Genomic DNA, 14682 nt, shown 5'->3' with positions numbered 1-14682 from the left:
AATATAAAACGGACTCTATCAAATAAACAAGTGCTAAGCATTGAGGAGCCTCGATATCTCAATGGTCAAGTAGCGAACTGAAATCTGAAAGGTCGAGTTCAAAGTTCAAACACCACCCGTTGCATTACTGTCGCTCCAATTCCAAGCACAACCTTTACGCTTAGATGTGCCGGAAAGAGAAGTATTAGCCATGATTCTTTTCTTTCGTTTTTTTTTTTAAAGAATATTATCCATGCTAATCATGACTAATACTCCCCTTTCCCCTCCAATTAAGCGTAAAGCTTGTGCCAGGAGTGGGTACGACAATAGTGCAACGGATGGGGTTTGAACCGCCGACCTTTCGGAATTCTTTTTTTTCTTTGAGCTATCGAGGCTCTAAAATATCGATTATAGTACATGTCTACTATTCTTTAAATAATAAAAAACTGAAATAATCCAACCAATGGATTCTTAGATAGCATACTATAAATAATAATTAGCTATCAATTGAATAAAATAACTCCCTTCTAATGATGATAATGATGATGATTGATGAATTTCCATAATAAATGAAAGATTTACGCACAATGAACGTACTTGAAAACTACGAGAGCTTCTGGCGTAGAGTACCTACATAGTAGGTACTATCACAGTTTTGTGTAGTACTATGCACTCAATCGTCACCGTGTTACTAAACACGCGTGAAACCCTGTGATGAACCTGTCTTTGAATTGCATGACAGATTGCTCTGATGAGCTGGTGGTTCTTTTTTGTACGGCCTTTTGAATGCACATTGTAAACGACAAACTACGCATACCTACTCGTACTTAGAACAAAAAGGAACGCTTTTTCATGCTACACGGTAACCACTTTGCGAATTAAGGTCTCGTGCTGCCACCTAAATGTTCCAACTAGGTTTTGAATGTTAAATCCTTCGTCTGTACCTATATAGACAGGGTTGGTGTTGTTTATAGCAAGTGTTTTAAACATTTAAAAGTAAAAAATTACAAAAAAATAGGTTTCATCATCATCATCATTATAATCAGCCCATCGCCGGCCCACTACTGAGGATGGGTCTCCTCTCAGAATGAGAAGCTACGCTGACCCAGCGGGGATCGGCATTCACGCACCCTTGAGAACATGGACAACTCTCAGGTTTGCAGGTTTCCTCACGATATTGTCCTTCACCGCCAAAGCTAGTGGTGTATTCTTCATATAAACATAACTCTGAAAAGTTAGGATGCCGGATCCCCCGAATAAGAGAAACGTCTTAATAATAGAACTACATTTTGTAATATAACTTAATATTTTATTATATAGTAAAATCCTATGCTAAAAACAGTTTTTAGTCGTCCTAAAAAACGTGTGAATCATATCGCGTTGCGGGCGGTGCTATGATCGGCTCGATCTGATAAGCGGTGTGATGTGCAGCCGAGTGTCGGTGATGCGCGGGCAGGTAGTGTCGCCGCAGGGGCTCGGCATCATCGGGATCAGGGTCTCCGTCGACCGGGAGGCGAGATTCGGATTCACGCTCACGAGACAGGGTGGATGGTGAGTATTAGTTATACAAAAAACCGGCCAAGTGCGAGTCAGACTCGCGCACCGAGGGTTTCATACTCGGGTATTTTTTTCGATATTTTGCACGATAAATCAAAAACTACTATGCATAAAAATAAATAAAAATGTGTTTTAGAATGTACATGTAAAGCCCTTTCGTATGATAGCCCACTTGGTAGGTATAGTTATCTTGCTTTGAAAATTGAAATGCTAATTATTTGTTTATGAACACATTTTTTTTTGTGATGTAACCACTAATTCACGGTTTTCAGATTGTTTCCTTTACTTAAAACTACCTACTTATTTAATGATGTAACCACAAATTCGCGGTTTTCAGATTTATTCCTGTACTTGTGCTATATTTCATGATTCTAGGTCAACGAGAAGTACACTATTAATAGGTTTCTTGACAGACACGACGAATGGACGGACGGACAGACAGACAGACAGACAACAAAGTGATATACGGAACCCTAAAAATAAGAGGATAGTGTCTATTTCCACTTTACTCCACTCCATCAGTTTTTACATGGAACGTTAACTATCTCATCTACATACTTAGTATATTTTAGCCATATGTAGAATAATGCTGTACTTGCGTATAAAAAGAAAGGTCAACGGGCTCGACGCAAGCTGCTGCAATTTCATTGTTTTTAATGTATGTACGTTTAAGTATTCCGTATTTTACGATGGCACGTGTTTCGCCACCTGGCGGTGTGCACTCCTCTACTGAATCAGCCAAGGGGTTGATTTATTCGCAGTTCACTCTTATGAATCATCGGGCTTGAATTAATTTTGAATCTTACTCGTCTACATTTTGAACGAGCATTTTTGTTTCGGCGTTACCTGACTAAAAGTATTTTAGTACTTATTACGTGATCGTAATTTTGAAAAAATCAGACAACAGGTTTTGCGTAAAATCCAAGAAAAATCTAAATTCTAAACGATAAAAACGATATTTCTATGATCTAAGACATCGCTACAATTGTAATGAGTTTTAAATTTGGCAAGATTGTCCATAAGTAAATTGTATTTACCTTTTATTTTAACACGCGCTATTTCATACAAACGTAACGTAGGTAACTTAAGGAAAAATTTTGCGCTCGTTTCGCTCGCGTTTAGATATTGGTATTTCATGTTAAAATAAGAATTATTTCAGTCGTTTTAGTAAGCATTTATTTACTAAATATTTAAGATCGCCTCGCGATGTTATAAATATACTGATGCTGATTTGCTGTAGATGTACCTACTTTCAATGACTAATCTAACTATGGGACAGGCGCCATACCTACCTAGGTAATTAGATCGCGCTCCATATTAAAATTAACCTTACACCAGCACTGCCTAAGTGCCTACCTACCCTATTTATTTATACATTGCGTGTATAAGCTACGTTAACCTAACTCTGTAACTGAATGAGTTATAATCACTGAAATCAGATTATTTAGGATAGTAGTTAGCTATAATCGTTTTTAAGGTTGGCAAAAGTTTTGAACTTGCCACTGGTTATTCTTTAAAATTCTCCTAAAAGTAGAAAACTGTTAAACCAATGCTATTATAAGCGTCATTCTGAAAAGCAGGTATTATTCAAATGATTCTAAAGAATTAGATTTTCCTCCCAAAACCTACACGAGGATACAATGACAACGCGTAGAGGTTATCCGAGGTTTAATCGTAAAAAAATAATGGCAAACAAATAATTTAATTAGAGCACGATTGCTATCACAACATCTATAGTTATTAAAATACCTTCAATAAACAAATCAAATAATTTTGTCTAATATTTCACAATTCAAATCAATTCTTAAAAATAACCTAACTACAGTTACTAATCGCGATTCGGACTGTGCATTACTCTATATAAATGACCAAAAGTAATAATTAACTAGGTATTTTAAAAAAATTTAATAACTAAGTACCAATATTTACTTAGGTAGGTAGAGTACTACATACTACGTACTTATCTGCCCACGTAACTATTTCGGATCGCGTGCTACCCGTGTTCAAATAAAGAAGAACCAACAATATTTGATCCCAACATCCGTACAACGATTATTAATTTTTCGTTACGGTCGTTAGAAATTCCTTACACTTAATCGAATTAAAGTTTAAACATAACTACACGGATAATTACCGTATAGCAACACAATTTGAAAGAATTTCAATGTAGATTTTATACTGTTTGTTTTTTTTTTGTTCACACGTAACTTCAGTGTTATCTTCAAAAAACGGCGTGTAAACGTAATTAAGCTCTATTAAGGGCAATTTATGAAAAATATGATATTATACAAGGGGCTGTTAGGGGATAGTCATGAATATGCTAATTTTAGGAACAACCTACTTTTACAAAGACTGCTTACCTACGCAAGTCGCAACTTACCTAAAATAATACAACATTAGATAGATTTTAATGCTATATATAAGTATGAATTTGGAGATAGGCTAGTTAGGTACCTACTAGTACTACGTGAAAGTACTTAACGGTCTTAATATAGCTCTTTACAAGACTACTAGCGACCCGCCCCGGCTTCGCACGGGTGGACACTACCACGAAAAATCCTATCTATTTTCCGGGATAAAATATAGCTTATACGGATTCGGAAGAATCCCTCTAAGTAATGGTAAAAGAAATTTTGAAATCGGTCCAGTAGTTTTTGAGCCTATTCAATACAAACATACAAAAATACAAAGATTTCCTCTTTATAATATTAGTATAGATGTAGGCGAGGTTTTAAGACTTTAAAGTAACCTAGGCATCTAGTATCTACCTATGCAAGTACCTATTTACGGAAACAGAATCAGTAGTTAGTTAATTAGTACCCTAGTGAGTACTAATTAATTAACTAACTACTGATTACTACTGATTAGCTTATACTACTGATTACTAGTATAACCTTATAATTATTTCAGTTAATAAGGACGTGATATCGAAATTTTCACTAAGTAGAAATTTTATTTTTAGCGATTTTGCTGAAGTCGTTATGCCGTTATGACGTAGGTACTTACTTCTCAATAAGGTGTCTCCAACGGCATCTCACTGTAACTTTACAGCAATAATTTTATGTAGTTAGCTGCAGTAAGCGCATATGTTCAAATAGCACTTTAGCTATAACTAGCTAGACTACTTAGATAGATATTTCATATTAAATTTGCCCTCTTCAGGTTCGACGTGCTGGTAAACGGCGGTGGCGCTGTCACCTTACAGTTCCAGAGGTCGCCCTTCAAGCCTCTCCGGAAGACGGTCTTCGTGCCTTGGAATCAGATTGTAGTTCTGCCAGCAGTACAAATGGAGCTCAGCGATGACAGCATAAAAGTACCTACACCGAGGTAGGCAGTGAATTTCAAAACATCCCACTTTTTTTGTTGAGACAAGCAAAGTTATTACAAAAACTCCAAATAGGTAAAGCTCATAAGTACCTATATCTTCTTCTTCGTCGTCGTAACACTTTTGGCAGAGCGGTCGTGGTCATCATGAAGTGACGTTTTTGGGGGCAGATGTTATACGCCTCACAAGCATTCGCCATTTCTCCCTGCTGTCGTCTCGAACACTACTAGTACCTATATATTCTAAATTCGTTTTTTGAAAAGTGCAGGCTAAGTCTTACGCTTGGCGATCTGAAATACATGCCTGTAAAGGGCTAAAGGCACAGACTAAATAATTAATTATACTGGCACGTTGTTTCGCGCTTATGGGCAAAGCGACACCTACAAGCATGCTTCAAAAATGGCGGCCCATTGCCATTTGCCAGTCTATAGAAGTCGTTGATGGTTGGTTGGTGGTAAATAACTTACACATACTTAATTGAATTTAATTTGCTAAATTTACCCATTTCAGGTCACCCCCTCGTCTGGATTGGTCCCCGATGCCACAATGGTGGGAGTCTGAGACGCCGCCATGCAGCGCTCACGATCATGAACGCCTCAGACCGGAAGTAGTGGCTATGCCAGCGTTGGCTGCACCCGCGGTCTCTTCTCCTACCACGACCACAGTCATTTATCCAGAGGCACAGGTGAATATACAATTCTACGATATGCATAACTATTATCACATCTCTTTCAATAGGTTTCAGAGGTAGTACCATATTATTATCACGTATATCTTTTTAGACATGGAAACTTACACACCCAGGTATTTTTTTTGGTATAATTTCAACTAGGGCTTTTTGATCAATCATCATTAAATCTATTGGAAACTCCCTGTTATAATTGACTACCTACGCAGACAATGGAAATCTAGAAAAAGTATGACAGTACCAACTTGTACCTAGGGTTGCCACCTGCCACTTCTTGATTTACGCATTCCCAGCATCAAATATACACCCCGTATTTTATCTTCACAATTACGATTTTCTGTATTATCATACCCTGAAATACGGGATAACCCGTAAAATACGGGGCATCTGGCAATCGTACTTGAACCTAGCTGTTTGAATGCTATATCAATAGCCGATACAACTTTGCAGACAGGGCGATATCTAAACAGCCACAACTGAAGTTTCTCAGAACTTTTCAGAATTTTTCATCAAGCCGAATTTTTCAGTGGTCTATTAATGTTTCCATTATCCTCCAGTTATTTTATTGATATCCTTTTCCTGAATCTCTTATATATAATAATATTATTTTCATTTTCTTCAGATCGTAAGCGAGTCTATCGGAATACCAGGTTCTTCGGTAAAACTTACCTACCGTTCGTCACAAGCAGCTGGTTACCTTTCGTGCGTCCACATCCAGCTAACGAGAAGAATAGTTCCCGCTTCTCTCACTCGCGTTCACGTACGAGTGGAGATCGAGGGCTCTCTTCACACGCATACCTATGAAGCCGACCCAGACTTGACTCATGTCTTCGCTTGGAATAAAAGAAATGTTTACAAACAGAAGGTATTTATAGACATCTTCCATGAGTAGAAATAAAGAACTGATGTCGCTACTTTTACCTTAACGCTATTTATTAACCTGCTGTCAAATTGAGACAAATCACGTGTGATTGTAAAAAATTCTTCGCCCAAAGAACGAACGTACCTATCCTCTGTCAACGAACTTGTAAGGATAGTCGCGTACATTTTCGATTTGGGCTTATTTGCGTCGTTGCGTGTGATTCGTCTCAGTTTGACCGAAGCTCAAGTTCCTTTGACAGTGACCAATGTTTTTTTTTTAGGTTTACGGACAAGCACAAGCCAAAATATCGATTGGTTACGAATACACAACGTGTTCATCAGTTGTATGGGAAACGCAAACAGCTACTCTCGCCGGATTCGACGTTGACATTTCTGATATTGGTGGATGGGGCTTGGACATACATCACCACTATAATTTCCATGAAGGCATACTGCAAAAAGGAGATGGCGCCTTATTACATCTGAAACAATATCCGAGAACTGTGCAGGTAAATATTAATATACTAGCAGTTGCACACGACTAGATCCAGCATGAAATTACTGTTTTACTTAGCTCCCAGAGCTCCCAGACCATACATGGGTATTTGGTAAGCAGCAATGACTGACTGATTCAAGCTGCGACTGCATAGAGTGCATAGGGACCGCTTCAAACAGTCATGTAGCTGTTAACGGCTCAAGCAGATGAAAATGACTGCTCGAGCTATCCCTATGTTACCGTAGGTACGTCGAATAAAATTTTGTGAAAATTTTATTCATTTCATTTCATTCTGTGAAAAAAAAATTCTGTCAACAAAAAATGTGAACAATTTAAGTCAAAGAAAACCCACTTGTTCCAAAATCTTGACATTAAGACACTTCAGTATTATTAATTGTTGATGATATTAATAAATTTTAGAGTTCTTTCGTAACAAATACTTTGCACTGCAGTAACTACCAACGATTTCATAAATTTTCCTAATACGTTGCAGGTTGTAATGGGTACAGGACTTCAGAGATCCCTAAATTGTCCTGACCACTGCAATGGTAAGGCAGCCGATTCACTCCTGTTGACGCCAACTGCGCTTACTTCAGGACCTGATGGATCTCTCTATGTTGGAGACTTTAATTTCGTACGTCGTATAACTCCTGAGGGAGTGGTAACTACGGTACTGCAATTGGAGTAAGTATACCACAAATTAGCTTTCGGTTCAGTAAAAACTTGTAGCATCAAGTTTTTGTAACTCAAATCAAAGACTGACTTGTGATGTTAGTTTGTAATGTGTCATTTGCGGCGAGTGCCGCGTGCTTCAATGAAATGGCGGTCGCAAATCCCTTTGAGTGTTACATTACAAGTCAGTGCAGGCCAACCATACACAACCTTTACGTCTGCCATTTTGAGTAAAAATGGAGCGCACTTGAACCAAGAGCTCGAATGATAGATTACAAACACATCCTACAAGTCAGTCAGTGTCGGCGTATTGTAACAAGATCGCCTTGAATGGAACATTACAATCAAACAAACGCTACAAATCAGTCTCTAGCTTAACATACTTAACGCTTAACTTACCTTACATACTTAACGCTTAGCTTACTTTATGATTTGAATGAACAATCTATGTGATTGTTGTTTCAGAACAACCCAAGTCGCATATCAATACTACATCTGCATTTCACCAGCAGATGGATATCTTTACATATCAGATTCAGAACGACATCAAGTTCGAAGAGTGGTAGTGTTGGACAAGGTTCGTGATCCAGCAGCTAATTCTGAACCAATAGTAGGCAACGGTGATCGATGTGTACCTGGAGATGATTCCAACTGTGGTGATGAAGGACCTGCCATTAAAGCCAAGTTGGCCCACCCGAAAGGTAATTGTGATTGCCCAGATGTTTAATTTTCCAACATTTTCAATAGGTACTAAAAACTGTATGAGCTTCTTACGGGTAATTTCGTGGTATGCAATGCGACTGGATTATTTTGGGAAATTGAAAACTAATCGAGTTCTTTGATTATTTCTAGGTCTCGCTATAGCAGCAGATAGAACGATGTACATTGCAGATGGAACTAATATCCGAGCTGTTGATCCCAGTGGTATTATCCATACACTTGTAGGCCACCATGGACATCATAATCATTGGTCACCGGTTCCTTGTAGAGGCGCTATTGCTCCATATGAAGCTCAACTACAATGGCCAACAGGGGTTGCCTTGTCTCCACTCGACGGGTCACTGTACTTTATTGACGACCGAATCATACTCAAATTAACCGTCGACATGAAAATCAAAGTTGTTGCTGGTCAACCATCTCATTGTCGACTTGGAAGTGATGGTAAACCAATCACGAAACCTACAAACAGAACAAATACGGAATTCAGAGAAGACTCCAGTTTAGGCACCATTTTAGCAATAGCATTCGCACCCAGCGGAGTCCTTTACGTAGCTGAATCTGATTCCAAGAAGACCAATACGATAAAAACAATTGATCCATCTGGGAAAATTATGCACTTCGCTGGAAAATTACAAGAAAATTTGAAAGAGCTTAGCTGTGAATGCAATTCGTCTATTTCGGCAACAGTTGTGCCCATAAATCCCCGTGACGAAGGCGCAGGATGTCCTTGCAGGCTGAGTGTTGCAGCTGGAGATGAACCACCAACTAATACCGAAACTCTACTATCATCAAATGCTAAATTCCAAACAATTTCTGCATTAGCGGTTACGCCGGATGGTGTACTTAATGTTGTCGATCAAGGTATTTTTCTGCAATATAAAGAAATCACTATTTCAATTGTATGTAGTTGTACAAACTCACTAAATTTAACTTTCTGTTACAGGGTCACTTCACATTTTGGCTTTGAAACACTATTTGCCCTCTCATGATGAAAATGGAGAATTTAGAATACCATATCCGCCTACGTCAGAGATTTACGTCTTTAATCGATATGGACAACATATAACGACCAAAGATTTAACATCTGGAAAGACTAGATATTCATTTTTATATTCCAAAAATACTAGCTTCGGTAAATTATCTACAGTAACTGATGCGTCGGGTAACAAAATTCAGCTTTTACGAGATTATAGTAACATTGTTAGCTCTATTGAAAATACTCAAGATCATAAACTGGAACTGAAAATATCCGGAATTGGTTATTTAACAAAATTAACTGAAAAGGGATCCGCGGGAATTGAGCTAGATTACGACGCAAATACTGGCTTACTTAATAGTCGATCAGGGGTATGTATTTACTCATATAATTATGAATTTTGAATGATTTTTTAAAATTATATAATTTCCTTTTCGTCGTTTTTTAGGCGGGTGACACTGTAATATATAATTATGACGAACTTGGACGAGTGACGAAGATTATTATGCCTTCAGGAGAACAGGTGCACATAACTTCTGGACTAGCCAAAAATTACGGTCTAGCAGTTACAGTTTCAAATCCAACCAGTACTATTCCGGTAGGGGTATCGAAGAAATGTGAATACGTCCTCCATGGACAGTCCTTCAAACAAATCACTATTAACAATGGAAAACAAATTACTGAAGGTCGCATGTTTACGAACAACACTTTAGTAATCGATACACCTTGGTCAGGAAAGTTTGAAAGTATTGCAGCTGCAAAGCATCCTTTACTCGAAGCTGCTTTACCAATCGAAGCTGAAATGCTGCATATGTGGTCACATCAGACAACAACGTTTGGAGATGGATTAGTAAACAATATGTATTCATTGTATACTCTGGTAGGTGATGTAAGGAACCCACAGCAAACACTAAACAGAGAGATTTGGGTGAATGACTCGAGAGTCTTAATTATTGAATTTGACCAATTTAAAAGCAGGGAAACCTTCTTTAATGCAGACCGGATACCTCTTTTTACCACTGCTTACGATGTTGCTGGTTTGCCGTTATCGTTTACGCCTCATGGGGCTGGAGTCCCGCTTAATATATCCTACGACAGATTTTATAGAATTAATGGTTGGAAATGGGGTGTCACTGAAGAATCCTATAATTATGACCCACATGGTATGCTGTCCGAAATAACAAGTCCACAAGATGGCACAAAGTTCATTTACTACAACGATGGTAACCTCGTCTCCAAAATTACACTAGCAAGTCAAAGGAGTTTCAAATATTCATACGACGGTGATGGTGGATTAACTCATGTGATACTACCATCAGGAACGAATCACTCATTTAGTGTACAACCTTCTATAGGGTTTTTGCGCGTCACCTACACACCTCCAGGCTCGTCGAAGAAGTACTTGCAACACTATTCGCATACTGGGGAACTGTTGCAAACGGTTTTCCCAGGTGATGGAGCTAGAATTATTTACAGATATTTTACGACCAATAAAATATCGGAAGTTGTCCACGGAGATGGTCAAACTCAAATTCATTACTCTGAAAATAGTGGCTTGCCATCTGAAATATTGCATGTAGACCGTGATGTTGACTATAGATGGGAATCCACTTATGCCGGTGGTTTACTTATAGAAGAAAGGCTCGATTATGGCGCCAAGACTGGATTAAGCAATGCTAAAATAATTTATGAATATGACAATAATTACAGAACAACTGCGGTTCAAGGTCGTATTGGTGGACAAACGCTGATTCCACATCACATAATATACAATAGCAAAACTGGTGCCCCAGAAGTTTTAGGACAATTTACTGTATCTAAACAAAAATGGAATGAGACCTCAGTGTATGACGGCATCGCCATGTTCTCTAGAACTCTTAATAATCAGTTTCTTGAAAAAGAAATAACAGTTAATATTCATAGGATGGAAGTGTTCCGAATGGAGTTCTCTTATGACCGCCACGGCAGGATTTCTCAAACTCGAACTCACACTAGAAATGTAGGGGTGAACACTTACACCAACGTAAAGAATTACACTTGGGACTGCGATGGTCAATTAACAGGCGTGGAAGCACAAGAGCCCTGGGGTTTTAGATATGATGATAATGGTAATATGCTATCACTAACTTACAGAGGCAATACGATTCCCATGGAGTACAATGACATGGATCGTATCATCAAGTTCGGAGAAGGTCAATATCGTTACGACAGTAGAGGATTCGTTTTCCAAAATGCTAGAGAAGAAAGATTCCAATACAACGCTAAAGGACTACTCATTAGAGCCACAAAACGAGGAAGATTTGATGTTCGATATTACTACGATCATCTGGACAGGTATTTCTTACGTATAATATTTAATTTGCACAGCAAAATCACCTAATTATCAGTATCCAATTCCCTTTGTCAAAAAATTTAACTTTAATGTTGCCTTTACAGACTATCAACAAGAAAAGATAACTTCGGTAATGTCACCCAATTCTTTTACACGAACAAGGATAAACCTCATGAAGTCAGTCATATTTATTCACCTCGCGAGAACAGATTTATGACACTCGTTTACGATGACAGAGGTCACCTTATCTACACTCAGGTAGGTGATAATTAAAGTAAATTATGCAACATAATTATATTATGATATGTATAACGGCTCAAACTCACTTGTTCGTCGGAATATGCCCAACTAGTTTCGAATATGTTGGGCGTCCTTATTCATGGGCCTCTGTACGGGACGCGGTGAACAGGACATTGCAAAGCACGTGGGACGTGGGGTGCGATACGCAAGACACTCCGTGAGGGGAGCTGAAGTTTCTCCAGATCATCTCCTGTAGATCTTCGTCGCTGGTACTTCAACGTAGTCGAGACAATGCTACATTATGTACATTAAATTATGCAAATCTTGTGAAAATGAATAAACATAAATCTAAAAATTTAACTCACCACCATTTTTGTTTTAGGTTGCCCGCCACAAGTATTACATTGCCACTGATCAATGTGGAACACCTGTAATGGTCTTTAATCAGTACGGAGAAGGCATTCGGGAAATTATGAGATCGCCTTACGGGCACATAGTATACGACTCAAATCCGTACCTGTACCTACCTGTAGACTTCTGCGGTGGACTGCTAGATCAAGTGACATCACTTGTTCATATGGAACACGGAAAAGTGTACGATCCCCTTATTGGACAATGGATGTCCCCTCTTTGGGAAAATCTTATAGAACGAATTCACAATCCTACACAACTGCATTTATATAGATTTAATGGAAATGATCCTATTAACGTACGGCCACAAAATAAAAAACCAACAGGTAAGGAAAACTGTTTGTAAATCTACTTATTACGCATATTAATATTTTGAAGTAAATTAGCAACTGGCCTTACTAATATCTAATATCGGTGCGCACAAGACTAGTTTCTGATATTGTAGTTAGTATTACATGTTCCATGCCTTTAAACTTGATTTCTTTTCTTTACAGATCACTTATCTTGGCTGAAACTACTAGGCTATGATACAAAGAGCTTGGCACCTCAACTTTACCCTGATGAACTACCTGGAGGTTCTATATTACCCAGTATTCCTCGGGGTCGTCCAGTGTGGGGCACTGCACCTGTCGATGGCGGGCCAGGTCTTCCTTCAGCGATGTCACTGCTGCCAAGCGTCATGATCGAATCAGGATTTTTATCACATATGGCAAACAAGAGGATCGCTGATTTCCGAAGCCTATCTATACCGGCCATGTCCGCGCTAAAAACCGATGGTCTCAATCTTGCACCGAAACGAATCGGTTCCGACTCCGAGCCACCTTTCGGACGCGGAATTTTGATTTCAAGAAATTCAAGAGGACGAGCAGTCGTGAGCACTGTTCCTTCTGCCAATGCCATATACCGAGACGTATACACATCAGTCTTCAACAGATCCCACCTACTGCCTTTCTCCTTCGTAGTTCATGGGGACCAGCAAGATGTATTTTACTTCGTCAAAGAGGATACTTGGCGTGCAGCCGACGACAAACAACAGCTGAAACGAATGCAAGGAAAATTAAACGTCACCTTCCACGAAGTAGCCGAAGGCGGCCGCTCCTACGCCGATGTAAAGATTCACGGACAAACGAGCATCATCAACCTGAGATACGGCACCAGCGCCGAGCGGGAGCGGCAGCGCCTGCTGCACCACGCGCGCGCGGCCGCCGTGCGCAAGGCGTGGCACCGCGAGCGCGAGGCGCTGCGCGCGGGGCTGGGCGGCGCGCTGGACTGGGCGGCGGCGGAGCTGGACGAGATCCAGAAGGCGGGCTCGGCGGCGGGCTACGAGGGCGAGTACGTGCACGACGTGGCGCGCTACCCCGAGCTGGCCGAGGACCCGTACAACGTGCGCTTCGTGAAGAAGCGCGCCGACCGCGCCGAGCGCCGGCGCCGGAAGCGCGAGGACTGCCGCGCGCCGTGGTGGCTCGCCTGGGACGGCCTCTGCTAGTGACGTGTCGCCATCCATATGCCAAATCGTATGAATGTAAATTCGATGTGTGTGAACGGTGATGGACGAACGTATATATGTGCGTGTGTGAAGATATATTTTGTAAATAGTCTCTATTAATTGTTAATTGTTGATGTATGTATGTACGTAGATGCGAATCCCTATCGCTGTGTAAATATTTAATTTTAATTTGCAGGGAGAGAATGGACCTTTTGAGAGGACTGATATAAAATAAATGTATTGTATGTATAAATAAGACGATCTATGTGAATATGAAATTATTTATACTTATTTATCGGTAAAAAGCTTCAATTGTGTCCAATGTTCTTATAAAATTAGATGAAGACTATTTGAAAGAATAATAAAAAAAGCATACTTTTTTAACCAAATCAATGTGTTGTTTGACATTTTACTTACAAGCCCAATACTTACTAAGTACCTACCTACTTCATATTTTATATTATTTTCATATTTTCTACTAAAATATTAAATTTAGATTGTGCATCAATTAAACGACATATTTTTGTCATTAAGTAGGTACGTTTTTACGTGGAAAAACGTTACAGTGAACGCAGCACGTGCAGTCACCTAGGTATGCAAAACGGTTACAATAAACGATACCTCTATCTACTAAGCACTACACGCTGTCCACGAAGAGAAGTTAGTACAGGGCTCTCTCTGTTACGTACCTAATCTCATACAAATGACCATTTACACAATAACAAATGACCAATAACAAACGAAACTATGTTTCTAAATTGAATTTCGAATGTTTTAAAATACATTTTCGAATGTTTTTTGAAAACATGTTTGTGATTGGTTGACCACTCAAAATGATTAACGCCTACTGAGTTTTGTCTTTGTCATTTGTTTGGGATTACGTAATAGAGAGAGCCCTATACTAACTTCTCTTCGCGGATAGAGTAGGTCATTGCGAAC

General features: G+C 39.3%; 1 protein-coding gene across 8 annotated transcripts in view; it reads left to right on the top strand.

The window, feature by feature from the left end:
- The window catches only part of LOC123866462 (teneurin-a), a 285360-nt gene extending 271224 nt beyond the window's left edge, over positions 1-14136 (top strand). For all 8 annotated transcript variants that reach the window (XM_045908036.1, XM_045908043.1, XM_045908042.1 and 5 more), the window contains 13 exons: positions 1411-1530; positions 4699-4863; positions 5372-5546; positions 6172-6414; positions 6692-6919; positions 7400-7590; positions 8044-8279; positions 8431-9159; positions 9242-9645; positions 9723-11608; positions 11711-11864; positions 12229-12583; positions 12752-14136. In XM_045908036.1, the coding sequence (XP_045763992.1) occupies positions 1411-1530; positions 4699-4863; positions 5372-5546; positions 6172-6414; positions 6692-6919; positions 7400-7590; positions 8044-8279; positions 8431-9159; positions 9242-9645; positions 9723-11608; positions 11711-11864; positions 12229-12583; positions 12752-13743 (5878 nt within the window). In that variant the 3' untranslated portion in view covers positions 13744-14136. The remainder of the gene's footprint in view (positions 1-1410; positions 1531-4698; positions 4864-5371; positions 5547-6171; positions 6415-6691; positions 6920-7399; positions 7591-8043; positions 8280-8430; positions 9160-9241; positions 9646-9722; positions 11609-11710; positions 11865-12228; positions 12584-12751) is intronic.
- The last annotated feature ends 546 nt before the right edge of the window (positions 14137-14682 follow it).

Source organism: Maniola jurtina, chromosome 6 (assembly GCF_905333055.1).
Source record: "Maniola jurtina chromosome 6, ilManJurt1.1, whole genome shotgun sequence".
NCBI classification, from domain to species: Eukaryota; Metazoa; Arthropoda; class Insecta; order Lepidoptera; family Nymphalidae; genus Maniola; species Maniola jurtina.
Note: the sequence above shows the minus strand (reverse complement) of the source record. Positions and strands in the feature narration are given on the sequence as shown.